The sequence below is a fragment of the Kwoniella pini genome, chromosome 9 (assembly GCF_000512605.2).
Source record: "Kwoniella pini CBS 10737 chromosome 9, complete sequence".
In the NCBI taxonomy this organism is placed as follows: domain Eukaryota; kingdom Fungi; phylum Basidiomycota; class Tremellomycetes; order Tremellales; family Cryptococcaceae; genus Kwoniella; species Kwoniella pini.
Genome location: NC_091724.1, coordinates 1,077,001 through 1,103,476, shown reverse-complemented (window position 1 = coordinate 1,103,476; position 26,476 = coordinate 1,077,001). Strand labels below are relative to the sequence as shown.

At 40.6% G+C, this 26,476-nt stretch overlaps 12 protein-coding genes across 12 annotated transcripts; 6 read left to right on the top strand and 6 right to left on the bottom strand.

Annotated features, from left to right (window-relative positions):
• Positions 1 to 196: 196 nt before the first annotated feature.
• I206_106666 (uncharacterized protein) lies at positions 197 to 1,204 on the bottom strand (the record flags this gene model as incomplete). Its single annotated transcript, XM_070203378.1, has 4 exons — positions 197 to 404; positions 463 to 716; positions 797 to 883; positions 941 to 1,204. The coding sequence occupies 4 exons, from the start codon at positions 1,202 to 1,204 to the stop codon at positions 197 to 199; spliced, it is 813 nt and encodes a 270-aa protein (XP_070059479.1).
• A 189-nt stretch (positions 1,205 to 1,393) lies between these two features.
• On the top strand, positions 1,394 to 2,984 carry I206_106665 (uncharacterized protein; the record flags this gene model as incomplete). Its single annotated transcript, XM_070203377.1, has 3 exons — positions 1,394 to 1,613; positions 1,764 to 2,848; positions 2,910 to 2,984. 3 exons carry the CDS (start codon positions 1,394 to 1,396, stop codon positions 2,982 to 2,984), a joined length of 1,380 nt encoding a protein of 459 aa, XP_070059478.1.
• Positions 2,985 to 3,543: 559 nt separating this feature from the next.
• On the top strand, positions 3,544 to 4,550 carry I206_106664 (uncharacterized protein; the record flags this gene model as incomplete). The annotated part of the gene is made up of 4 exons (XM_070203376.1): positions 3,544 to 3,700; positions 3,902 to 4,001; positions 4,182 to 4,421; positions 4,475 to 4,550. 4 exons carry the CDS (start codon positions 3,544 to 3,546, stop codon positions 4,548 to 4,550), a joined length of 573 nt encoding a protein of 190 aa, XP_070059477.1.
• Positions 4,551 to 4,607: 57 nt separating this feature from the next.
• Positions 4,608 to 5,737, bottom strand: I206_106663 (uncharacterized protein; the record flags this gene model as incomplete). The annotated part of the gene is made up of 5 exons (XM_070203375.1): positions 4,608 to 4,718; positions 4,796 to 5,165; positions 5,249 to 5,345; positions 5,407 to 5,593; positions 5,672 to 5,737. The coding sequence occupies 5 exons, from the start codon at positions 5,735 to 5,737 to the stop codon at positions 4,608 to 4,610; spliced, it is 831 nt and encodes a 276-aa protein (XP_070059476.1).
• Positions 5,738 to 6,210: 473 nt separating this feature from the next.
• On the bottom strand, positions 6,211 to 7,569 carry I206_106662 (uncharacterized protein; the record flags this gene model as incomplete). The annotated part of the gene is made up of 5 exons (XM_019159141.1): positions 6,211 to 6,267; positions 6,328 to 6,562; positions 6,639 to 6,812; positions 6,902 to 7,239; positions 7,351 to 7,569. The coding sequence occupies 5 exons, from the start codon at positions 7,567 to 7,569 to the stop codon at positions 6,211 to 6,213; spliced, it is 1,023 nt and encodes a 340-aa protein (XP_019007813.1).
• Positions 7,570 to 8,013: 444 nt separating this feature from the next.
• On the bottom strand, positions 8,014 to 10,296 carry I206_106661 (pyruvate kinase; the record flags this gene model as incomplete). Its single annotated transcript, XM_019159142.1, has 11 exons — positions 8,014 to 8,091; positions 8,147 to 8,237; positions 8,287 to 8,410; positions 8,467 to 8,700; positions 8,755 to 8,872; positions 8,923 to 8,931; positions 8,987 to 9,499; positions 9,554 to 9,643; positions 9,692 to 9,852; positions 9,906 to 9,987; positions 10,045 to 10,296. 11 exons carry the CDS (start codon positions 10,294 to 10,296, stop codon positions 8,014 to 8,016), a joined length of 1,752 nt encoding a protein of 583 aa, XP_019007814.1.
• A 589-nt stretch (positions 10,297 to 10,885) lies between these two features.
• Positions 10,886 to 12,490, top strand: I206_106660 (mitochondrial 54S ribosomal uL1m domain-containing protein; the record flags this gene model as incomplete). The annotated part of the gene is made up of 6 exons (XM_019159143.2): positions 10,886 to 11,395; positions 11,452 to 11,613; positions 11,673 to 12,108; positions 12,176 to 12,186; positions 12,242 to 12,365; positions 12,417 to 12,490. The coding sequence occupies 6 exons, from the start codon at positions 10,886 to 10,888 to the stop codon at positions 12,488 to 12,490; spliced, it is 1,317 nt and encodes a 438-aa protein (XP_019007815.2).
• Positions 12,491 to 12,514: 24 nt separating this feature from the next.
• Positions 12,515 to 13,767, bottom strand: I206_106659 (uncharacterized protein; the record flags this gene model as incomplete). Its single annotated transcript, XM_019159144.1, has 5 exons — positions 12,515 to 12,585; positions 12,656 to 12,993; positions 13,110 to 13,210; positions 13,282 to 13,493; positions 13,557 to 13,767. 5 exons carry the CDS (start codon positions 13,765 to 13,767, stop codon positions 12,515 to 12,517), a joined length of 933 nt encoding a protein of 310 aa, XP_019007816.1.
• Positions 13,768 to 14,389: 622 nt separating this feature from the next.
• On the top strand, positions 14,390 to 17,524 carry I206_106658 (uncharacterized protein; the record flags this gene model as incomplete). Its single annotated transcript, XM_070203374.1, has 11 exons — positions 14,390 to 14,852; positions 14,906 to 15,666; positions 15,721 to 15,993; positions 16,052 to 16,093; positions 16,147 to 16,199; positions 16,253 to 16,290; positions 16,391 to 16,457; positions 16,520 to 16,598; positions 16,648 to 16,831; positions 16,887 to 16,995; positions 17,056 to 17,524. 11 exons carry the CDS (start codon positions 14,390 to 14,392, stop codon positions 17,522 to 17,524), a joined length of 2,538 nt encoding a protein of 845 aa, XP_070059475.1.
• A 1,306-nt stretch (positions 17,525 to 18,830) lies between these two features.
• Positions 18,831 to 20,947, top strand: I206_106657 (uncharacterized protein; the record flags this gene model as incomplete). The annotated part of the gene is made up of 7 exons (XM_019159146.1): positions 18,831 to 18,999; positions 19,059 to 19,230; positions 19,289 to 19,356; positions 19,420 to 20,368; positions 20,426 to 20,564; positions 20,632 to 20,698; positions 20,766 to 20,947. The coding sequence occupies 7 exons, from the start codon at positions 18,831 to 18,833 to the stop codon at positions 20,945 to 20,947; spliced, it is 1,746 nt and encodes a 581-aa protein (XP_019007818.1).
• Positions 20,948 to 21,498: 551 nt separating this feature from the next.
• On the top strand, positions 21,499 to 24,935 carry I206_106656 (uncharacterized protein; the record flags this gene model as incomplete). The annotated part of the gene is made up of 9 exons (XM_070203373.1): positions 21,499 to 21,529; positions 21,633 to 21,853; positions 21,912 to 23,042; positions 23,090 to 23,193; positions 23,260 to 23,538; positions 23,588 to 23,764; positions 23,813 to 24,052; positions 24,109 to 24,349; positions 24,402 to 24,935. The coding sequence occupies 9 exons, from the start codon at positions 21,499 to 21,501 to the stop codon at positions 24,933 to 24,935; spliced, it is 2,958 nt and encodes a 985-aa protein (XP_070059474.1).
• Positions 24,936 to 25,004: 69 nt separating this feature from the next.
• On the bottom strand, positions 25,005 to 26,162 carry I206_106655 (uncharacterized protein; the record flags this gene model as incomplete). The annotated part of the gene is made up of 7 exons (XM_019159148.1): positions 25,005 to 25,050; positions 25,106 to 25,194; positions 25,259 to 25,289; positions 25,363 to 25,705; positions 25,777 to 25,977; positions 26,035 to 26,068; positions 26,121 to 26,162. The coding sequence occupies 7 exons, from the start codon at positions 26,160 to 26,162 to the stop codon at positions 25,005 to 25,007; spliced, it is 786 nt and encodes a 261-aa protein (XP_019007820.1).
• Between the last annotated feature and the right edge of the window lie 314 nt (positions 26,163 to 26,476).

The window sequence follows — 26,476 nt, the reverse complement described above, 5'->3', positions numbered from 1 at the left end:
ACTTTGTACGATTTTATTGTCTGGGCATTTCAACTTTTTGGGATTACCGGGCATCGACCAATAAATCTCGGGATATATCGTTGAAATGATAAATATACAACCGTGGGAAACATATATTGTACCGGTAATTCCCGTAAAGGTAGGACACTATACATATATCTCATCTAATATTATCTAGATCAAACCTTTCGAACGTTTATTGCATCTTATATATAAGCTCGAGTTGCTCTGGTGTTTGCACCAGTATCGCTCTACATTCTCTAATTGTATCGACAGTTGCCGCCACAGGATCTTGCGCTAAATCTCCTGGTAGAGGCGGTAACGGAGAATTGTTGAGTGCTTTGCCTGGTCGACGTAGAGATGAAAGTGCGATGAAAGTACCTGTTCTACCAACTCCAGCGGAGCTGCGATTCAAGATATCAGCACAGAGGATTGTGAGACCACAGCACAGCCACTACCTACCAATGTACCCATACTTCACAATTTAGACTCTGCCTCCTTTGTTCGACTTCATCAATCAATTTACTCAGAGCTTGTACAGCTTTGCCTTCCGGTACACCATGATCAGGCCAAGAATCAAAATGGTAATGTAAGAGAGTCGTTGGATCGGTCTGACCAAGAAGTAACTCTTTCATGTCGGTCGACATGTCTTCGTATCGCTCTTGCTTGATAGGTTTTATAGGTAGAAATTCCATTACGTGATCCCTTTTCGTCAGCTTCAGAACAGGATTAAGGTGACTTACAGATACGGATGAGCTTTCAATATACCGCTCTCTTTAAATCCTGTCAACTGTACTAGTATAACATGTTTAGATTTGTTTCCTGATGCAGCACCGCTATATAATGCTTGAAAGAAAGTATCGAATGTACGAGGGGTTGGAGCCTGATGATATCTTATTAGCAAAACTGATGATAGGGAATTTGTAAATATCATACCGACTTGAGCAGCTATCCATAATCCACCTTTACCATCCGTAATCACATTAGCGTTCAGATACTTTCCATCAACTATTACAGCCGTACGGTCGTAGGCGTAAATATTCCTATATCGGTTGTCAAGTACATGTTTGACTGAATTTCGAACAGAATAGAATGCTTGTTCAGATGAAGGTTGAGATAATTGACCTGCTCGTGATCTAATATATTCTCTCTCAGCTAATATATTGTATACCCTTTCGAGTGTATGTGGGCTGATCCTAGCCATGCTGTTGAAAAGTGGTATAAAATACAACTATCAAAAAGGTGACAACAAATCTCGCTTATACGTCATATTTTAGTTTCATATTTAAATCGTCCGATCAGAAGTGGAGGTTGTCCTACCTTTGAAACATCTTTAGCTGTGTTTGTTTTCATATTTTACCCTTTGTATTCATCCCACCATTCGTCATTCGAGATGAGTACACTACCGCCGAGATTCACGGTCCCACCAACGCCCCCACGCATACACCGTCAGATCAAGCTCAGTGTTGTTGAAGATGGTGTAGCTTTGTCACCGGAGAATGGGGAAGGAGTACTAGTCCGATGGGGAGTTAAAGGTAAAGTGGAAAGGTTTGATTGTGAGCCAGGTGAAGTAATATTAGGCGGTGTTCTTGGAATAGTGCGACTATGGGATGGTGAGTTATCCTTTAGCGTTCTTAGCTGACCAGAAGCTGCATACTTGCTTGTATTCTTACCAAGAAAATCATTCCCATTGTTCCCCGCGCACGATGTTCACGATGAAACACGAAACGAATCTTCAAGTTCTCATGAAGTTTTCACTCTAGAAGATATACATGCAATACCACTCAGTCATGAACTTGCAATCAAGGCTCAAAAACGATTACTTGATATACAAATTTCCCGTGAACCGAAAACCAAATCGCGTTGGAGTTTAACCTTACCCTTACGTTCAACAGCTATTGACAAAGATCAGTCCGACGATTCTTCTTCAGATGAAGAAGCTCCAGAAGCTGACGAAACTCCTTTACCTTCAAAAACACGAGAATGGACAAAATTCATGCCAAAACTTCGTAAGAAACAATTAAATGATTCCAAATCTTCTGAACCTTTACCTAATGATCCCCCACAACGGGAAGAATTGGAAGCGAAAATTGTTCGTCAAATAATACGCGAATTTAGTAATGGATTTTTCTTTTCGTATGACTTTGATCTTACACATTCAATCCAACAAAAGCGTAAAACATTAGCTAAGAGAACAGCCTCACATACTGCGTTGCATGAGCTTATCCCTAAAGATGGATCGCTGTTCCCTTCTTCTCCTACTACTACTTTACCTCGGAACAGTATATACGAAGATGAACTTGTAGAACCGGATATACAGGTTCCACTTTGGCGAAGGACTGATCGACGGTTCTTCTGGAACGAAAATCTCATGAAAGATTTCATAGATTTAGGTTTACATGCTTATGTAATTCCCATGATGCAAGGCTGGGTTCAATCCTCTTCATTTACCATACCAATTCCCCCTAATCCTCTAGAACCCACCAGATCTCTTGGAGCTGTGCCTGTTGATCTAGTAGTGATATCAAGGAGAAGTAGAGATAGGGCAGGCTTGAGGTATCAACGACGTGGAATAGATGATGAAGGTCATGTAGCCAATATGGTAGAAACCGAAATGATCGTAAGAGCGAAGGTATGTCCGACAATTATTGATAATAGCTTATGTTTTAAGGTCGAGGGTAAATCCTCGTTATTCAGTTTCATTCAAGTTCGAGGATCAATTCCATTAAGATGGTCACAATCGCCTTACTCGATGAAACCACCTCCTGTGCTTAATGAACCAGTAGACCAGTCATACGCAGTCGCCAACTTGCATTTTAACGATCTTACTGCTCGCTACGGGCCCATTGTAAGTCATTATGAACGCGATAGAAGCTGACTATCAGACCATCGTCAATCTGTCCGAGCAGGAAGGCAAAGAGGCAGTAGTCACGAATGGGTATCGAGAACTCGTGGAGTCGCTCGAGCGGAAAGATGTCAAGTGAGTTTGAACCCATCTCAGATCAAGCTGACGCTCAGGTATACTGGCTTTGACTTCCATGCTAAATGTCATGGAATGAAATGGGAAAACATATCGGAACTTGTCGACTCCGTCGATCTGGGAGCGATGGGATATCTATGGACTTTACAGGGTGAAGCAATTCGAGAGCAAGATGGCGCATTCAGGACAAAGTAAGTGACAAATTGATTGAACTGCGCTGATATTTCAGTTGCATCGACTGCCTCGATCGTACCAACGTTGTGCAATCAGCACTCGCCCGAAGAGTTCTGACCAATATGCTCACTCAACTGGGCTTACATGCGGAAGGTCAAATAGTCGAGAATGTATTCAACGATGGTAAGTATTCTTTCAAGCAAAATCTAGCTGACATTCAGTTTGGGCAAACAATGGTGATACAATCAGTCTCTGTTATGCGCACACTTCTGCTTTGAAGGGTGACTTCGTTCGGACGGGAAAAAGGGATCTAAGCGGGATGGTGAGTTTGACATATGCGACATTAGCTGACGGAACAGCTCCACGACGGTGTAAGCTCCATTAGTAGGATGTTCTATGGTGCAGTATCGGATTTCTTTGCTCAAGCAGTCATTACCTTCTTATTGGGCCATCGAAATTTATCTGTATTCAGCGAATTTTTGGAAACGATGACTAGTGCCGATGCTGCGAGTGTGGTCAAGCTATCAAGAATACGATCTGTAGCTAGTGAGTTCAATAGAGTCGGGTTGTAGCTGACTTATAGTCGAAACTTGTTCTGCACGCGTTCTGAGTGATGGAGAAGATCGTATAGGCGGATGGACACTGCTTTCCCCAGAATCACGTAGTGTAAGGATCAGTCCAGGACTAGAAGAGAAAGTCTTGCTCCTGGTGAGTCATCCATCAGACGTATCTGTGGCTAATGTGTAGACTCGAGAGGCAATTTACGTCGTTTCCTTCAATTATTCGTTAGAAAAGGTGATGGAATTCACCCGAATACCATTGAACTCAATCACTTCGGTACAGAAAGGTAAGTCACACGGACTTATGAGTCATGCTGATAATCAGGCGCATACATATTATCTACATTGCAAGAAGCCAGTCGGGATCCAAAAGAAGTGAGTTGATGCATCTGGAAATAGCTAGCTGATAAGTAGAATTATGGTTTCGTGATTAATTTCTCGCCTTCAAATGAGTCAACTCGATATAGCACGTATTCGTTGCGTAATAAAATGCCATCAGTACCTCAAACGTCTTTGCCAGAGACTCCGCTCGCTTCTGTGGAACATGCGAATATCAATCCTGATATAACTGAATATTACGCTTTCAAGGCTATGCCTGGTCATACAGGTGAAGATGGGACATGTGAAGAGATGGTCAATCATGTGGTTGAACAGATAGCGGAAGTATGCAAGAAGGATAATTTGCTTGTGCACAAGGACATCGTCAGGTAAGTGAGGTGTCTCTTTTGCACAGGACTCAGCTGATTGGATAAATGAGTAGTCTTGCTGAAGCCGAATCGTCTACTTCGATTTTGGATAAGATGGATTATGCTTTCAAGCGATTCTTGTGGCTATAATTGATTGAAATAACCATAACGAGTATATGCATGTACATGGAACATAATTCACAAAATTTACTTTTTAGCAAAAGGAGTCTTTTCTAACCATGATTTAAAATCTGTAAGCCATGGGAAAAGTCTTCGATTTTCTTCAAGATCAGCTTCAAATTGATGATCGATAAAGAACTATTGAATAATTAACTTGCTTCAGCTATGGATTTTTTGATTTTGGAATGAATTTGAATGAATTTTAACAGACTTACTTGAAAAGCAACATCCAATCCAGGTGGGAAAATAGGAGTTTGATTAGCTTTTAATTCTTTACCTGTAACTTGTTTCCAAATTTCAATAATTTGATCAGGAGTTTTTTCATCTCCTACAATATTTAAATGTTTTTCATTAAACTTTTCAGGTTTTTCAAATGATTCTGAAACGATTTTTCCAATATCTTCTACTGTAATTAATTTATAAATTTTATGTTTTTCATAATTATCTTTCCAAGTTGTTGAAACTTGATCTAAATATAATTGCCAATAAAAATTTTCCATAAATCCAACTGGACTTAAAATTGTCCATTTAATTAAATTTGTTTTTGATTTTATAAATTTTTCAATTTCTCTTTTAATATCGAAACTAAAATATTTTTTTTTTTTTATTTAATTTATATGAATTTTATTTTTTAACCCATTTTTAATAATTAAATTTATATTACTTACAATGGAATTCCAGTATGTTCAATTCCACTTGAATCACTTCCTGAATAAACGATATGTTTTACTTTATGTTTTTCAGCAGCTTCAATAATTGCTAATCCTAAAATTACGAAATTGAATTAAATAAATTATCCCAGTAATTGATTGACACATTAACTAACCTTGCTTTAATTGTTCATCTGGATCTTGAGATCCAAGAGCGAAAAATAAACCATCAATAGGTTCTTTAAATAAAGAATCTGGTTCTTCAAGTGAACCTTCAACCAAATCTACTCCTAATGATTTAGATTTTTCACTTGAAGCATCTCTTGTTGCTGCTATAATTCGATATTTTGATTTATCCAATGACTATAATAAGATTGTAGTCATTTTATTAGCCATATACATGAAATTTAAGTCAAAAACGATTAGCGAAATTTGTCTTACTCTTATTACAGCTCCTCCTTGTTTACCTGTAGCTCCAATTACTAAGATTGTTTGTTTAGCTGACATGTTTGAGTGTAATGTTGTGTTTGCGAGTGATCTCAAAAGGAATCAAGTATAGGGACAATAATGGGTTTGACTTTGTTATTATACTTTGTTAGTTAGTGGATGGAAATTCATCATTCACCTCATTATTCAGACGTGATATTTATATCATTACATCTCCTTCAATACTCAAGATCCCTTCGTCAGCATTATGGTGTCATCATTGTTATCTTTGTCATCAGTGAGAGTTATCAGCAGGTCAATGCTTTCTTAATCTCAATCGGTGTCCGAGGTATTGATATTAATCCATAAATTAAATTACCAATTTTGGTAATTTTGTCAAAGTCAAGCGCGTGATGAAATTCACTTATGATATGTAAGCAATGAGAAAAGTGGGATGTTGCAATGACCTAATCAACGAGAATAACGAAAATCATTCATCGGTTTACATCATAAAAGGACCTTGTGGCTTGAGCCTCGGGATCCCGGGCTGGAATTTAAGTAGCAAGTCTTTTAGCTGCATCTTCTCTAACTTTATACATTTCTCTGGAATCCTATGATTTGAGATTTAGCGTAATCTGTTCAAAATCAGAAAAGTTATTTTCTGCACTTACTTTCAATACACTTAAATCAACATCTACAATTTCAAGTTTAGGTTCAATTGCACAACTTGCAATTTTACCTCTTAAAGGTACCCAAACTCCACTTCCACCCATAAATCCTTCTAAATGATCTCCACCTGCATTACACATTACCCAAATCGTTTCAGTTTCAATAGATCTAGTAAAACATAATGATTGAACCATATGATGTTCATATTCAGGATCATGTTGATATTTATGAATAATCCTATTATTTCAAGTTTTAGTTTTCGAAATTTCCAACTCTTAACTTTTGATGATAAATTATATCTAATCAAACTTACGGTTCACTATCTGTTGCATACCAAAAAGTAGGAGCGAAAATAATATCCGCACCTTGATTTGCTAAATCTTGTGCATGAGTAGGATGTGACATATCCCAACAAATCATCATTCCTACTTTACCCCATTTTGTTTCGAAAACTTTATGTTCTTCTTCTCCTGCTTTTATATAATCCCTTAAAATTAAAAATAAATAAATATTTTTTTATCAGCTTTGAAAGCAAGTAAATATCGTTTTTAACAACTCAAAATGAATGAAATTTACCTTTCTGGATGCCATAAATTTTTTTTAGTATATTCACCAATTAAATCACCATTATCATTAATAAAAAAAGCAATATTATATAAAATTGGATTTGAATCTTCTTCATTTATTAAAGGATTTTTTTCTAAATATTTTGCCCATTCTAATTGTGATGAAGTTATTTTATTATTATTTGTTAATGAAGATGATGTTATATGTTCAAAAGGATTAACTTGAGGAAAAGGTTCAAATCCTTCTTCTCTTTTACCATGTACAATTGTTCCACAAATTGAAATTTTATTTTTTTTAGCTAAATTTTTAAAAAATGTTAAAAGGTGTTCTGATGGAAAAGTAAGATACTATATTATATATAAAATAAATAAATAAATAAATCATTTAGCTTTTTTTTCCAAAAAAAGACAAAAAAATCTCAATTTGGAAAAAGAATAAATTCTGAATCTTAAACTTACTTGTCTACATTCATTTACTATACCTTGTAAGAAATATTCTGGAAAAATCACAACCTCTGCTCCTTCAGCTGAAGCTCTTTCTACGTATCCTACAGCATCTGCTAAATTTTGATCAATTGTCGAAAAAGGTGAAGTTGAATGAGGCTTTTCAAGTTTAGCTGGACCTTCGGGTGCACAAATAGGTGCTGTTTGTGCGATTGCTATTCGGATCTTAGTCATATTGTCTGTTGTCAATACAGCTGTAATAATATACCTTACAATATATAGATCAATATAAAGATGAGAGCAAACTCAGTTCAAACCAACGTCAATCCCAAGTGGATATTCTCATGATCATTTCTCGCTTAAATTAGCGCCGAGAATTGCCATGTGGTTGGTTCACTTCCGGATACTGAGTTTCGCTTAAAAGATTAGATTAATGCATGCTTAGGTTGTATGTCGCTCTGCCAATCCGCTCGCGTAGATAATGGTCAACTCATCACAATCACAGTGCATACGTGATTCAAACTGGATATCTATATCGGTCATTCAGGCAAAAATTGGGATTCGTTTTATTCAAAGCCGTGGATCCTTTAATCTATCAGATCAAGCTATATATATTTCCGAGTCAAGAAAGACTCCTTCATTTCTTCTCGTCAAATCACAATTCCGGTCCATAGAAACTTACTCATCTCTTTCGATAGAGTGGAGATCGAGATCTGCGGGATCAGCGGGGACGCTAAGGATTCGGAGGGTGTTGGTCTACAAAGGAAAAAAATTAGCACATACTCCTGGAAATCTCGACATCTGTACTTACGTGACCGAGACCACCCTTCCATCCTTGAACAGCCATGACGGTAGCTTCCGGCTTGACGATGGAGAGTTGAAGAGCAACTCGGAGACCATACCTGCCATTCTATCAGCATTGAAAACTCAGGAGTGCGCAACGAGACTCACCTGATTCGGTTGTCGACATCGATTTGCCATTTGTCTCCGGGGATACCTCGAGGCTCAGGATACCAAACAGGGTATACACCTCGAGACAAGTGAAGTTGTCGAGCGGTTTGTTGGTTTCGAGTGACTATTGACACACTTTATTAGCTGATCCCTCAGGCCGGGGCTATACCAGCTACTCACCACAGATGATAGGGCATTCAGGTCTGTATTTGGAGAGAAGTCTAGCGGAAACACCACTGGTAGACAAGACAATGATGGCTCCAGCATCTTGCTCCATGGCAGCGGCGACAGCGGAAAGAGCGAGAGTTTCAGCGGTCTCGGTTGGTCGAGGAGTGAGGGATCGGAGTTGGTCGAACAAGTGAGGGTAGGCAATGGATCGCTCAGCGAGGTAGGCAGTCTCGGCCATCATCTTGACTGTAGCAGGTGTCAGTGATTACTTTTGGGTTGAACATCAAAATCTGCACTTACCAGCTTCAATAGGGTATTTACCCTTAGCTGTTTCACCTGAAAGCATGACACAATCGGCACCATCCATGACAGCGTTGGCAACATCTGAGACTTCGGCTCGGGTTGGTCGAGGGTTGTACTACGGAAGAGTTAGTTTTGAACCTTTTGAGAGGAAGCAAAGTGGCTCACTGTCATAGACTATAGCAGCGATTGGTCAGTCAAAAGTTACGCGCTCGATACGAAGACGACTCACTTCAAGCATTTGGGTAGCGCAGATTACTGGTTTACCAGCAACGTTACATTTGGCAATCATCATTTTTTGGGCGACGAATACTTGACTTGCTGGGATCTCAATACCCAAATCACCTCTGGCAACCATAACACCATCAGTCTCCCTCAAAATCTCGTCAAAGTTGGTGACACCTTGCTCGTTTTCGATTTTAACGATAATCTTGATGTTGGCACCCTCAGTACCAAGAACCTTTCTAATTTCCTTGACATCGTTTCCGGATCGGATGAAAGAAGCGAAAACCATGTCAACTCCGTTTTTGACACCGAAAGCCAAATCGGCCTTGTCCTTCTCGGAAAGAGGGGGTAAGTCGACAGCGGTTTTGGGGAGGTTAACACCTTTTCTGGAAGAGAGGTTACCGGAGTTCAAGGATTTGACTCGGATCTTTTCACCGTCAATGGAGATAACTTGAAGAGAGAGAACACCGTCATCGACATATATGACCTTACCGGGAGCTGTGACTTTGGGCAGGTTGGTCTGTCCACGAGGTCAGTATGTCGAAATCTCCAAAGGGCAAAATTCTTCACTCACGTAGTCCATGTAGATCTGCTCCTTGGTACCAGATTCGGCGAAAGATTTGTCGGTGGTAATCCAGAACTCGTGTCCGGCATCGATAGGGACCTACTCGACGTCAGCAGCTTCAGTGGCAGACAAAGGTGTGACACTCACATCAGCGTCATCCTTCATCAGACCAGTTCTGATCTCTGGACCCTTGGTGTCAAGAGCGATAGCTAAAGGTCGGCCGTTTGGGCTCTTAGCGGCAGCAGCTCGGGCGTTATCAATGACGGATTGATGGTATTCGTATGAACCGTGAGAGAAGTTCATTCGGACTAACAAGTTTTGATTAGGTCAAAATCACAAAGGAGCGCGATGTTGAACTCACCAATGTTCATACCGGCATCAGCAAGAGCGACGAGGGTGTCTACATTGTTAGTTTTAGGACCAATGGTAGCAATGATAGAAGTCTACAAGTGTCATCAGCTTCGATCCAGTGTGTGTCCACTTGTAACAAGGTGTCTCACCTTTCTGAAGAACTTCTCCTCAGGAGTCATTTCATTGAAGTTGGTGCTAAAAGATGCTTGCCAAGCAAGTTGGGAAGTAGGGGTGTTGTTGGAGTAAGGACTTGTGGACATGATGCTAAGTGGACCTCCTATGGAGAACTGACGTTGTCGAAGTTGGGCACGAGAGTCAAGAGGAAGTCGGTAAGATTGATTTTGAGAAGGAGAAGGTGTTAATGGTCGTGAAGGGGGAACGTGACCAAGAGCGTATGACATAATGATTGTTATTCGGTATAAATTGATGTACACCAAGAAGAGCGATAGAGGAGAAAGAGTAAGACAGATAGTCAGCTTAATAAGGTCTAGCAATATGAAAACCTTGCAATTGATAGAGTTTTACGAAACGTGCGAACGGTTTCAGACGTCATAAATCATGTTCAAAGGAACGATCATTCGACCTCGCTCCACTCAATCTCGACAAAGTGGCTCTACACTGAAATAACAGATTGTAACTCACTCTTTTGTTGGGCTGTTATAAAGTGTATATAGATATATGTAAGATATACAAAGGATGAATGATGGATGTATATAAGAGAGTGAAGTGGATTTTGTCCCCCAATGGAAATATTATTATGTTACTACGTTACCCTTTCCTCCAATTAATCATTTTTCGCTTTTTCTGCAGTTGGTACCTTTTCTAATTGGCTTGAGATAGCATATAATTATAAATTATTGTAAATGCCGGCGGATTTATGATAGAAAACACGTGGAATAAACACCAAGATATACACAGACCCCTGAAATCTCGCCAAAAAATACACTTTACTTTATGAGTCATATCACTAATTCACTTTCACCTTTAACAATGCCACATCATCTCTCTTCGACATCTTCTGATTGTTCAAGTCAACTTTCAAGGACAACCAATTATTCAACAATCTTTTCGAAATCGTCTCCGAAACCTAGCTCATTTGGCCCAAATTCCCATATAGATAGCTCGTCCAAATATACTCAGACGAAGGATCGCAAGACATCAAAGTCCAAGCATAAAAAAGAGGTAGAAACGAATCCATACGAGGAATATTTTATCCAACAAGCCAAACTTTTCAGACATCTTGAAAAGAGGTATATCAAATTTCAAAAGAAGCAGAAAGAAGAACAAGCTCGTGCCAGAGAAAATAGATATAAAAGATTCACACCAGTTCCAAAATCTACTCAGAAGAAGACTACAACCACTGAATTCCGAAAAGACAAAAATACCTCTATTGATAGAACCCATCAGCCAAATACGGATATCAGTGAATCGAACAGTATGATTGGTCCTAGTGTATCTGCGATTCGTGGTCAAGCTGGAAGAGCTCTTTCTCAAGCTTCTGTCAGTGATACAAATCTAATCCCGGGACTAATACTGACCAATCGTTATCTGATTAGCGTCCAGTCTCCGTCACTCGAGTATCCTCCCCAGTCCCTACCGCACCTTTTTCATCCTCCGCTTCTTCCTCTATACGAAGTCAAAAATCGTTGCCAAAGAAGAAAAAGAAGGTAGTTAACCCTGATGCTATGACTGCGTCAGAAGCTACTCGAGTGCTCAGAGTAAGTTTTGCCTCTATAACATGCTGAAATTCTAATTCAGCTGATATTCTTAAATATAGGCTCTCGAAATTGCTAATCCAACATCATCATACTCACTTACACTATCAACCAAATCTACTAAATCATCTTTACCTATAAGAGGTCATTTTCATTTACCTTTAGATCCACGTAGATCATCAGAAACCATTCTAGTATTTGCCGAACCAAATTCACCTTCTTCAAATCTAGCAAAAGCAGCAGGAGCAGCTTATGTAGGTGGAGAAGAATTATTTGAATCTGTTTTATCTGGTAAAATATCACCAACTAGATGTTTAGCTACTCCTGGTATGATGCCTCAAGTAACCCGAAATTTGGCAAGATATTTAGGTCCAAAGGGACTTATGCCAGTTGCTAAAAGAGGATTAGTAGGTGAAGGTCAAGAATTAGCGGATAAAATTAGAGATGCAGCTGGAAGAATGGAATATAGAGCTGATAAAGAGGGTTTAGTCAGGATTCGTAAGTCCACTTCTATTTGTTGAGTTCACGAGAATGCACATATTTCTAACGAAATTTCAACGTGTAGCCGTTGCTAGAGTGAGCTAAAATGGTAATGTTTTGGATCAGACCAAGGCTAACTTTTTCCACTTAGATGGATTTCGAGATACCCTCGGTTGAAAACAACATTCGATCATTCATTCAAACGGTTCGTGATAATCAGTCAGCAGGAACAACCGATGATGCTGTCACTGCTGCCGCCAAGAAAAAGAAAAAGGGCAAGTCCATTCACTTTTGATATTTAAATCTCGCGCTAACGTCTCTCATAGGTTCTTCAATAACTGCGGTCAGACTGGAGACAACCAACGGACCAAGTATAGAGATAAATGATGTATTGCAATAATCATATGCATTTTATGTGTTGCATCTATGCTTTTATCAATAAACAGGCTACACTTCCTAATGAACGTCTAATATCTTGATAATCTACATCATGTGCTGTAAGGATAATATCGAAATCAGTCAAAAGGCAATTGACCATGCGAATTAAAGTAGGAAAAAAACTTACTATCTTCAACTTCTCCCCATTTTTCAATTTGACTTCTTACTTCTACATGACTTGCATCTGCAGCTTGATTTGCAGTTAATTTTCCTTTACATAAAGCAAGAGCAATAATAAAAGATTTTGAAGCATATGCAGCTCTTTCAAATGCTGATAATTCCCATCCATCCATTCCTTCTAAAAGAATTTTTAATTTATTTTTAACTTGTTCACTTTGTTTTGGTGGTGAAAATCCTTTAGCAGAATTAAGTTTAACATTATATTCATTTTCAAGCCATTTATAAAGTGGATCCCAATGTTCATTTTGCATTCTAACAAGAGATGAAGGTGTATCATTTTTAAATCTATATATATATATATATATATTTATATATATATATTTTGATTTTCCATAAATTAGAATATTTTTCAATTTTCGATAATGAAAAAACGAAAATTGAAAATGAAAATGAAAACTTACAAAATAGTATCTGTATCTAGATATTTCATTAATTGATTTATAACACCTATTCTAATTTCACCTTCTCCTAAACCATCAATAGCTCTAGATACAAGTGATGTCTATATAAATACCTCCTTTTTCAGTATAACAAAAACTTCTTAATATGTAAGTGAGAAAAAAATATACATACCACAGGTAAAGCATGTTGTTTTAAAACTTCATCTTGATTTTCCCATTCATTGGCAATTAATAAAGCTATTAACCTTCTTTCTGTTGGTATTATTAATTTAGATCCTCCTGGAGTTTTTAATGCTCTATGATCTAAAGTTATTTGATATTCACCAGATTCATTTTCTTTAATATGTACTGTTTTCCAAAATCGTCGAAGGGTAACTTCGGCTCCTGTTAAAATGTAACCTCATGAGTATGTACGGCAATGATTAAAGGTCGAAGAGATTGACTCACTATTTGTATGTGTTAAGGGGGGCCCATCTTGTACAGTTGCTCTAATAACTTTCGTAGAAGTATATGACCTTTTATTGAGTTCACTTGAATATCGTGAGGAATTGACAGAAGGTCCAGCAATCAATGAGTGAGAAATGGGAGTAATTTTGGGGGTGAGAAATCCTCTTTGCTGAGAGATTATTGGGCGAAATGATCGAACGACAGAAGCCATTATGAAATATGATAATTTTGATAGATGCTTTGACCGTTTGTTATATAATTGTTTAATATCTTTTATCGTTCTTGAGACATTTTATTCTGTTTCGGTTATTCCTCAAAGTCGATCGAACTTTCATGTGGAGGGCGAGTGAATTTGTAATGGGAATTAGCGGAGGCAAATATGCACCTTTGAGAGATTAGCACATCTTTGTATTGAATGTAATTGATGATCAGCTCGGGGTACCGGATTGATGCGATCCCAGTTGATGACCATTAATCATCAACAAATACACAAAATGAGCAGGGCACGGATCTCCATTTACAGAAACACACAGCAATGATTATTGATTGAGTTCCTTTATCTTTTCTTCTTTACTCTATGCATTGCCGACCGATGCAATCGAGATCACGCTGAACCGAATATTGCTCTCCCCCGACTCGATTTATCGTGCACACCCCTTTCATACAAGATCAGATTGTTCCCTCTCCTTTCGTTTCAAATCCTAATACAGCCTTCAGAAACCGCTTACAAGACAACACCATACTTAGTCATATCCAATGGAGACTTCTAATTGAGTTCAAGCTTCATCTTGAAATAAAGGAAACTTGGAATATAACCTTGTCCTTCGCCAAATATGGCACCTGCAAATTCAGACTTTGAAGGGAATTCACCTGTCCACTCAAGTACAAGTAATCACACTGACCCAAAATCAACCGAGCCTCCTAAAGCAAAGCAAAGGAAACTTAATCGAACATTGCCTCAACTCAAACGAAATGCAGCTTGCCTACCATGTAGAAGAAGGCGAATCAAATGCGATGCAGGTAAACCACATTGCTCGTCATGCGTAAGAAGTTATCATTTTTTAGCTAGAACTCAACCGGATGTAGAAAGAGACGCTAAAGGCGTACAGTGTTTTTATGACGAAGATGCAGAGGATATAGATGATGATCTTTCTCATATGGGACAGACACACGATCGATATCCGAAGCAGGCTAGCAGCTCCAGTCCGCTAGACTTGCATAAAGGGACAAAGCGGAAAGGTAATTCAGCAGAGGAAGATCCGAAGGATATCATCAAGAAATTGGAAGACAAAGTCGGTGAGTAAAACCGATCAATAACATCAGAAATGAACTTACTGGTACTGTTACAGCGGAATTGCAACAAGCTTTGAGTGCTTCAAGTGCGTTCAACCGTTCAAGTGGTATCGATTACACTTCAGCTCCAGCTGAACAATCCCTGCGTCCTCAGCAAGTCGAGACAAGCTCTTGGGCAGGACCTACGCCAAACACTTTCCCAGGGGACTTCTTGAGCGCACCATATAATCCGCCAAATATCACTACTACACCTTTCGACTTATCAACCAATATACCCTTTTCTGCTTCTCAAAATAGCTTGCCAACCACAGCGGCTCAAACCGAACAGCCAGCTCGAAGATCCACCCAAGTTACCGATGTCAACGATATCGATGCCGAGGCAGGGAGATTTAGCGGTCCTTTTCTTGATATTTTGTTTCCTGGTTGGCCACCTAAATTACCTACACCCTCAATGCTCGAGCATCTGGTAGAGACTTTCTTCAACATGGTCCCATCAGTTCCTCGAGTCATACATCGGCAAACCTTTTTGGCAAGATTAGCCCTCCCACCCACTCATTCCGATTACCCACATGTTTCACTACTTCATGCTATCTGCGCTGCTGCCGCTCGATATACCGCTGCCGTAAAATGTAGACCGGTTCGAGATGCTGTGGATAAGACCAATTTGGATGCCAAACGTGCGAATGGCAAGGGTCTACCCTATGATGATCCTGTTGATGAAACATGCTTTTCCGAGCGGAATGCGAGGTACGCTATGGCTGCGTTGAAATTTGAGCATGTTAGCGGACGAGGTCTTTTTGATATGCTTCAGTGTATGGTATGTACTGTCCCTCATTGCATCGGAAACTTGATCGCTGATCTATGTGTACAGATTGTGCTGTGTCACTGGGGACAATCAAGCGCAAAATGGATCGAAGGTTGGGTTATGATAGGTGGTGCGGGCAGACTTGCAATATGTTTAGGCTTACTTGATCATCGGCCGGATCACTTCGGTATGCCAGCTTTGCGGCAATCTATGCTTGGACCCCCCAAAACAGACGCTGAAAGAGAAGAACGTCGAGCTGTCATGTATTATATCGTTGCGAACGATTGTATTTCGGCTGCTTCTTCTGGCTGGCCCAATACACTGCCCGTGAACGAGATGGTGAGCTGGCCTGAAGTAGCGTCTTATTGCTTTCAAGCTAAGTATGTCGGCTTTGCAGACGACAAGGATGCCTTGTCATAGAACCGATTTCGAGAAACTCGTAAGTCCTGTGTCATGGTTACAGCTGCCCAACCTTGTTGACGAATGAAATAGGATAAAATGCCTGAAAACCCTCAATATTACCATTCGCCAGATCTCTTCACTAGGTATGATCACCCTGATCGTTGTGTTCCGCTAATAAATGCTAATATCGCCGCAGTCATCCTGTTGCCGATGGATTCAATATGATGATGAAAGGTGAGCGTCACATTTCGGTGTATATTGCTGATAAGAATAGGAATGATACTGCTCTCACGATCCTGTCGTTTTATTCGACAATGCCGCGGAATGGACTCAGCGGACCGACTTTTAGCCAGACAAATGCCTGAATTCAAGAAGATTGATATGGATATAGCTGCTTTCAAGTATGTTATATACATTCCTGCTCTCTCTCCGGAGTATCATTAGAACGCTAATACTCGAGCAGTCTGAATTTCCCGCCATCCTTGCGAGATCCTATCCAGTATCTACAAGGCCACGCCAAGGGGGTTGATGCAGATCTGATAGTGAGTGATGATCTGTGTGCGAGTCGACCTGACTGAGCGATCCGTGTAGGCCGCCCATCTCATCCCTCGAATTGCTAGTATTTTCCTCCACGAGCCCTTCGCCGACATTAGTGATGTTTCTTGTCCTTCAGCTCAACGCTTGCTCATGGAGGCTAGAGCTGTCTTGAACATCGTCTATCTGGTCGTTAGCAGCAATGCTGACATATCGTATATGGTCATGCCAATCTGTTCATGTGAGTGATGCATGTGACCATGACTGCCAGGAGATATCATTAACGGCCTGCTCAGTCTATTTCTTCACCGCATGCAGAACTCTGCTGCTGTTCTACCAACGCGCTCTTGAAACGGGCGATCAGGGTGCTGCATATGTTTTCCGTTCCGAAATAGTTGTCTTTAAGTGAGTTGATGATGGATGAGCTCAATTTGGGCTGAAGAATTCCGTTGACACTCTTTGTAGGATGGCTTTTGGAGCTCTCGCAAATCGATTCGCAATGGGTGCACGACACCTGATCATGGTAGAAATGGTCATGTCGCATATCGAAGAAGAGGCTCTCGGACATCCCTTGCCTCCAGAAGGTGATATGGGTCGTGTACCCAAGCTACCTGGTCAACCTCCTGCATGGCAAATTGCTCACCCGGAAATGAGGAGAGCGTATGATTCAGCGGTTTATGCGGCCGCCACACCTTCCGCACTTCAGCATGTCGTCCAGGCAGAGTTACCGGCGCAACTTGGATCGCATTTGGGATCTGGCTCACCAGCTGGCGAAAGTGGCTCGAACGGTCAAAGTCCGAATGGATCGATGATTTGGGTTAATTGGCAAAGTATAGCTAGTCATACAACTGAAGGACAATTACCTCCAGAATTGAGGGACAATAATTTGAGAACACAAGCTCAACAATTAGATCCAAAGTTCTCAATTTTGTAAGACGCACTATGTGATGCAAATAGCCGTTGCCGCATCCCCAATGTACTGTCCTGTCCGGATGCCCGGGCCAGCGTTTAGGAAGACGCGTTTATCTAATCGTCAGGTGATTCTTATGTCTTATGTTGCTGGTCATATAATTCTCATGCCAAGACGGCAATACCGATAAGATTTGTTACTTTGCTCAATTTCATCGCGGATAGAGCTGATAAATGAATATCTAATGCGGGATCATCTGATCTACCCTTGCTGAAAGTAAGCTTGTCGAAGTGTGGAGGATGAAATCGGCCACGTGCGCAATTACATCATCACATGCTCCATGTAAAACCTTGAGTCCGTGTTAAGCGGGAACATCATTATGTGGTCTAAGCGGAACGGGAGAGAGAAAGGGGATCTACAAATTTAATTCGGTATATACGGTATCGGATCGCATGGTGCTGAAATCATTTGTACCTGATTTTATTCTTTTTATAGAAACCTTTTATAGCTTCATATCATAAGAGTGAAGGATGATTTTTCATTCAGATGCGGCCGGAGCATGACCACATGAAGTATACAAAGTTTTATGCTTAGCGAGGAAAGCTTGATAAGAAGCGCTCTTATTCGATACGAGTAGGTATCTTTTTAATTGGATAGATCTGCAATTGTTTTCTTATCTGTCTCTTAAAAGGAATGAGTGGAGATAAAAAGGTAATTTTTGTTTGAGTCTAAAGGAAAAGCAAAGTCATGTGGAGCATATTTCGACGTTTTGTTATCTCTTACCAATAATAACAGTACAAGTGATGTCACGTTCTCATAAATTTTAAGCAATATATAGTAGATGTGATATCATTAATTCCCCCATCTTTATGAATGAGCTTTTCTGTTTGATTACTAGTTATCGCTTCAAATAAACGCCCAAATATATCCCATAGCAATAGTAGTTGCGTTACTAACCCACTTTGCTCAAGAGGATTTCCTGTAACTCTATTTAAGCTCATAAAGATCACGAGACCTTTAGCTGGATAGGTGTTAGAACCAATCGAAATAGTCTCAACCTCGCTTAACTTTTTTTATTCAACCACGCGACCATTGAAAATTCGTAATTAAACAAGAAAATCCGGTATAAATCGAAAATATCTTGATTATAGCTTATATACTTGTATATCTCAAACCGTATTTGAGTGAATAATAGAGTGAAGAAACCAGTCGTTCAAAAGAAGGCGTCGACAATTCATTACAAACATTGTAGTTGGAAAAGAAGAAATTTTGAGAACCACTTTTCCTGGTTAATCAATAACCGATTAATCACCATTTCATCTTTGACAAAATGTCAGGAAAAGAATCGTCAGAGATCACAGATCCTTCGACCAGTTATGAGTTGAACACAATACCTAAGAAAATGGAAACTCACCCAGATGCTTTCGTGACGGATATCAATGGGGACAGAGGTGAGAAAGCTGGGTATAGTGGAGAGAATCAAAAAGTTGATGGACCAGGTAAGTCGAATCTCAACTTCTCATATTAATTGAAACTGATTTTTCCATCGATACATCAGCGGCTAATTTGCAAGATGGAACGATGCATCGAACACTTAAACAAAGACATATGGCTATGATTGCTCTAGGAGGAGCTATTGGTACTGGTCTTTTCGTTGGATCTGGTTCAGCCCTATCAACAGGTGGACCCGTTGGTCTTTGGTTAGGATACATCTTCATGTCTTCTATTGTGTGAGCTCAATTCGCCTACAACTACATCATACAATAGCTTATTTTTCATCCAATATAGATACTCCATGATGGTGGCTTTAGGTGAAATGGCCGCATTGTTCCCTGTAGCCGGTGCTTTCACTCATTGTGAGTTCAGCTTTATTTGTCTGCCGCCCTTCTTTGAGCTCATTCAGCGCAACGTGTTCTTAGATGCCGCTCGTTTCGTCGATCCTGCTCTTGGTTTCGCTACTGGTATAAACTATTGGTATTCCTACGCCATCACCATTCCCGTCGAAATCGTTGCCGCTGCTATCGTAATCTCATATTGGGACGCTACCACCAACGCAGCCGTGTACATCACCGTTTGTCTCGTTCTGATTTGGACAGTCAACATGTTCGGAGCTAGAGTGTACGGTGAAACCGAATTTTGGTTCTCAGCTATTAAGGTGGTCACCATTGTCGGATTGATCTTACTCGGTATCATCTTGATGTGCGGAGGTGGTCCAAACCATGACGCTATCGGTTTTAGATATTGGAGAAATCCTGGACCTTTCAATTACATTTCAATCAATGGTGGAGATGATGTGATTGGTGGAAGATGGGGACAATTCTTAGCATTCTGGAACGTTTTTATTCAAGCCGCTTTCTCTTTCCTTGGTACTGAAATTATCGCTACAACCCTCGGTGAAGCTGAAAATCCAAGAAAGACAGTTCCAAAAGCTATCAAGAGAGTTTTCTTCCGATTAGTCTTCTTCTACATTGCAGGTATCTTTGTTATCTCAGTCTTGGTTCCTTACACTGAACCTGACCTTCTTAATGGATCTGGAAACGCCGCTGCTTCACCTTTCGTCATTGCTATCAAGAACGCCGGTATTAAAGGTTTACCCTCAGTTGTCAACGCTGTCATTCTTGTCGCTGCTTGGTCAGCTGGTAATTCGGATTTGTACGCGGCTAGTAGAACTTTCTACGCTTTAGCTCTCGAAAGGCAATTACCAAGAGTTTTCAGAAAATGCACAAAGCAAGGATTACCAATTTGGAGTGTTGTAATTACTGGTTTATTCGGTCTTTTGGCTTACTTGAACACCGGTGGAGAAAGTGCTGTTACTGCTTTCAATTGGCTTTACAATATTTCAGCTGTAACTGGTGTTATCACCTGGTGGTGAGTTCATCAATCACATATAAATCTTACTTTAGTCATTCTGACAGTATTCATCAGGGGTATCTTACTTTCCTACCTTCGATTCTATTATGGTCTAAAGAAACAAGGCTTGACTCGTGAAGGTTTCCCTTACCGTGCACCTTTACAGCCCTACTTGTCGTGGTACGGTTTCGTTTTCCTCACGCTTGTCATGCTCGTAAGTATTGTAGCAGTTGGGTTCAGCCAGTTTTATGGGCTGAAGCTAATATCGTTTTCTCTTACAGTTTAACGGTTTCCCCGTCTTCCTAAAGGGCAATTGGGATGTTTCTAACTTCTTCGTTGCCTATGTTTGTAAGTCATTGCCTTTAGGTTGCATCATTTTCATGCGGGAACTGATTAAAATTTTGATATCATATAGCCCTACTCCTCTTCGCCATCTGTTGGGGTGGATGGAAGATTGTCAAACGAACCAAGGTCGTAGCTCTCGAAGATATTGATTTCACTACCGGTCGAAGAGAACTCGATGAGCTTGAAGCTCTTGATAACGAGAGGTTCAAAGTCGAATCTAAATATCAGAGAATCATGAACATATTGTTCTAAGAACATTTGTATTTCCCCTTTATCGTCATAAAGTATATCCTCTCTACCCTTTATTCTACGTATAATCAGAGGTCACATAAAACCTCTTGTTGATTTAGCATTATATGTACTTTCAATGACCATTCACATCGCATTGCTCTCATCATGCATATTGATTACAATTACGGTGCAGGAATGGTCATTCTGAATTGAATTTATGCTTGAACTCCGGGCTGAGGATGAGTACGCCACGTGCATAATGTTTTTATCTTGTCGGTAACGTTAATCACTGACGTCGCCGCGCTGGACAAGAACGATATCATAATAATCTTCCCCATGAAATGCCGTCCTTGAGTTGTCGCTTCATATTCAGTATACACGGATCATTATAGACTGTTCTCTCTTTGCTTGCTCGCTCGACTTGTTCCTCCCAACTTGATAGACTGGATTGTTCATACACCCGCTGGCGGCTAGACCTCGTGCTTTTCATAAAACAAATTAGCTGCTGCGCGGTGGCCAACTCCTCGGTTTATTAGCCTTGTGGAGATAGCCTTAATCAGGATCAATCGACTATGCAATATCTTTCAAAGGCCTACAACTATTGTAAGTTTCTCGAAAAGAATTCGCTTGCTGATATTGGTAGACTCTGGAATCAACCCGGCAACATTGTCTGGTGCGATCGACGTAATAGTAGTTCGTCATGTAGATTCTGAAGGAGGAGTTACCTTATCCTCTTCTCCATTTCATGTACGCTTCGGTAAATTACAAGTACTTCGAGCAGCGGAAAAGACAGTCACCATTCGACTGCCAAATAATCTACCTGCACCTCATGTAGCTCCGTTCGTTATGAAAGTTGGAGAAACGGGAGAAGCTTTCTTTGTAGTGGAAACAGATGAACAGGTTCCAGAGGATTTATTGACTAGTCCAGTTGTCATGCCTACTCATGTAAGTCTATATCACCGCCAATTTAAGCTGACGAAGATAGACCGATCTTCCATCAAGTCATGATGTCAACGAGATTTCTCCTTCCGAAACAGATCATCACCGTTTCCTAACGCAAGAACCTTTCGGTGAAACCGAGAGACAAGTACCTCATGAATCCCCATTAGCCGAAGTAGACTTTCTTGATCTCAATGCTGGATCGTCTTCAATACCTGACGCAAACGGCGTGAACAGCAAGCGATCGTCGATATCAAGTAAGCGATCATCAATAGTGGATACAGCCTCATCTTTTTTGCCATCCATCCCCCTACTCTCCTCTCGTAGGGGAAGCAAATCCGGCGCTACACACGAAGAGGATCCGGCAGAGAAACCACTTAATGATGAAGCGAAAGCTAAGAAATCACAAGAACCGGTGGTTTCCACTACAAATAAGGAACCCAACCCACTTGTGACTGATGATGGAGAATCAACGCAATTACCAGAGAAAAATCATAGGTTGTCAAGTCACGAAGCTTTAGAAGCAGGTGACAGCGCTTCAACCACCGAAGATCTTCTACCAAAAGTGAAACCCGGGCAAGGTGAAGGTCCGGCTGTTCTGTACGGAAAAGATGTGGTATTAGATATGGCAGGTTATCATAGTGGGAAAGGGGATAATCCAGGATCACCATCACCGGAAGATAGCGATCCACAAACTGAAGCATTCATACAGGATCTACTTGCAGCTGCTCAACACCCAGGTACCTCAAGACCAGCCTTACCTGCATCACGAGTGACCGATAGTGAAGTTCCGCTGAACGATCTTGATGATGCCCCACTTCCTTCACCTGCACCCGAATTAGCTTCTGAGCCTGATCTTCCTGGCGCTTTGGCCAACGTACATATTTCACCTCAATCGATACCCAGAAGGTTTGATCGAGGCCATTCAGAACCACCTCAAGACCATACAGAAATGTCAAGATCACCCACTAGGGCTGCTATGGAAATGCAGGGGGCTTGGAACAGAAGGCAAGCTCCTGACATGAACCACACACGGTCTGGAACACTTCGTGAAGGTGATTCCTCGGCTCTGATTGGAAGATTGAAGAATGTTGAAGAGAACCCATATATGTTCGTATTAGATGTACACGAGAGGTCTCACAGATTTGAGCTATCTTTGAATGAAACCATGGCAGATGTAAGCTGTGTCACTGCCTCCTCAAAAGCTAGGCTGACATACTGCAGCACGATGAGGCGGCATTTGATAGGAATAGAATAACATTCCAGAAATTCATTGAAGATCCGGCAGTGGTGGATGATCCACGCTTGGTTGTCAGATACAACTCAATGTAAGTCCACTTTGTTGAAATATTGGCTAACGGGATTAGATATCGCACCTGGCCAACCGATTACAGATTATTGTATGCCCTTTCCATCTACCGACGTACTCTCCTACCACCATCCAGTCCATCTTTACCATCACTTTCCGACATGGGAGTACCGAATCAACCGCCAAGCAGACCATCTTCAGGGTATGGCTGGTCTAGATGGTGGAGACGTGGTCAAAGTAGCGCTTCGAATAGCATAGCTCCACCTTCGCGGTCGAATACTACTCCAGTGATCGAGCCACTAGCCATACAACCTACGACGGATCAGGCTACAAATGAGCCTGTCGAAACTCCTGACGGCAAGCAGTACGCAAAAACCTTGCGATTATCATCCGATCAATTGGTGAGTTATAAGATCCCGGCATCGTGCTAACGAACCGCAGAAATCGTTACAATTGAAACCTGGTCCCAATACAATCCAATTTTCGGTAACATCCTCGTTCTCTGGTCTAGCGACATGTACATCTCGTGTATTCCTGTGGGAGGAAACGGATCAGGTGGTGATCTCGGATATTGATGGTACGATTACCAAGTGAGTGCCAGTCGTTTGCTGCGCCCTTGGTAGCTGACAAATGGGCAGGTCTGATGCATTGGGCCATGTATTCGCCGCAATTGGGCGAGATTGGACGCACCTAGGTATCGCCAAACTATATACAGACATCGGCAATAATGGCTATAAAATGCTGTATCTAACATCTCGAGCAATTGGTCAAGCGGATGCTACAAGGCAGTATCTTAAAACAATATCGCAAGGTGATTATCGATTACCGGAAGGTCCTGTCATAATGAGTCCAGATCGACTCATGGCGAGTCTGCATCGGTAGGTGATCTTCAATGATAATTCAGGGTGCAATGTATGCTGACTGATCCACTTAGTGAGGTAATCATGCGGAAACCTGAGCTATTTAAGATGGCTTGTTTGAGGGATATCCAACGGTTATTCGGGGAACAAGCTAAAGAAGCGTTCTTTGCTGGATTTGGAAATCGAATAACGGATGCTATGAGTTATCGAAGTGTCAGTATACCTGCTGCTAAGATCTACACGATCGATTCTACGGGTGTCGTCAAGACGGAGTTGCTTTCGGCTGCGGGGCATAAAGGGAGTTACATACAATTGGTGAGTCAAGCTCAAACCGTGTGAATCTTTTGTTGACTCGGGAATGGAATAGAATGATTTGGTGAATGAGGTATTTCCTCCAGTCAGTACAAAAAATAAGCCTGAATTCACCGATTTCACTTATTGGCGAGACTCCATCCCTGATATACCCTTACCTGACCTATCACCTCCTTCACCTGCTTTATCGGCTCGATCAGACACTTCGGGTCGTCTGAGTGTATTAGGGAAAATCACTGGTATAGGTAGAAGGGGTTCCAAACAACCTTTATTACCTACCAGCGAACCATCTTCTAGACCGTCAAGTCCACTTTTTGCGGCATCTATGACGCCTGACGAGTTGAATGAGATGGATTTAGATGATGATGATGGGAAATCACAAATAAGTATGCCAGGGTCATTTGACGATGAAGAAGATCAGTTAAATCAGATGGGCGATTCATTCTTCGATGATGTTCGAAAAAGAGATCAAAACGATTTAGAAGCTCAGAACGAGCAAGAATTAGCTGAGGGTGATTCATTTGATGACGATACGAATTTTGATGATGATATTTTGGCGGCGGGTGAAATGCAGCATGTCCCATTTTAGATGGTCTTTTAGATAAAACATTTGTAAAATATGTATACATAACATCTTTCACGCGCATTATGCATCTTTCTATAACATTGGATCTGTGATCGGATCTGGACCTATTGACGAATTACTGAATTCAAGTATTAGCTACAACATTCAATGGATGTACAGTGTAGATTACTTACGAGAAGAACAACACTTTTATAGCTAATGCCATTCCGCCATGTAAAGCTATAACGGCGATGATGAGTAATCTAGTCATCTTGTTATCGGCCTACAAGGTAAATCGATTTGAGGTGAGCTTTGAATATCAAGTAGATCGACACCTTTCAGCTCACCGATGCAAGAACAGGGTAAATATTTTGTACTCTGTAAGAAATGGCAATAACAGTATTAGCATAACACCCAACCCGGAATAATATGATGAAGACTGCATACTCACAAGAAATATCCTGAACTAGCTGCTCCTCCAAAGACCAAAACCCATCTTAATATTCCAATAGGTATTAAACATAATAGACTTATAGGTATATAAATTCCCATTGAATAACCATATAAACCTAAAGCTTCAGCTACACCCCATTCACCTACACCTAACCATTTAGTTGCTCCCCAAAGTAAAGCAGGTAAACCTAATCCATAAAAGTATATAACTGAAACTGCTGTAGATAATAATGGTAAATTTGAATTGGCATGAGAAGAAACTAAATATTGAGTTATAGAAGAAATTAAAGTTGATGTTATATATAAAACTAAAATTAAAGTTGTTAAAGTCCAAAATGGACCTAAATCAAATTAAATTGAAAGATTAAGTTATCATTCCCATCAACTCAGTCTGATTAGAGTACCAACTTACCATAAAGGTCTATTTGGCCATCACAATTTTCGACAATGAAACCAGATCGAGGTATCATAGCCATTCCAACTCTTTTCAAAACTGTATTTGTATCTACATCGAAATAAGTTTGATAATAAGCTAAATTGAAGAAACTATGAGGAACTTCTGGTGGAGAAGGTGAAGTTGCTCGAGGTGTATGCCCATTTGTTGGTAAAAAAGCTACAATTTATTCATCAGTATATGTGAATTCATTCTTAATTCGGTCATTTTACTTACTCTTGAATTCTAGACCATTGCCTTGTTCATTGATCTAGAAGTACAATGTCAGCTTCACACACGGTCCTTCTGGTTGATAAGCTAACCTCATCGTCTACGTCAACTACAGCGTAGCCTCCCTGCGACATATTGAAATGGTACTACCTACGCGTAAGTCTGATAGTTGAAGCCCTCACTTATATCGACTATACATAAATATGCTGATGTCTTGCTGCACTTGCTACCACCTCGTCATGGCTCAGCGCGTCGTGCTTGACGAAGCGACCGCACGTGGCCTTCTATGTTTAGTGCATGCCTATCTGTCACCTTGGTGTAACAGTATGGTTGGCCTAATTCATCGACAGAGGCTCACGCGCAGGGGATTCTAGGTATCAACGGGTAACGTTTGTCCACGATAGCAATAACATAATTACCAGATCTCATGGTTCATATCGCACCATTC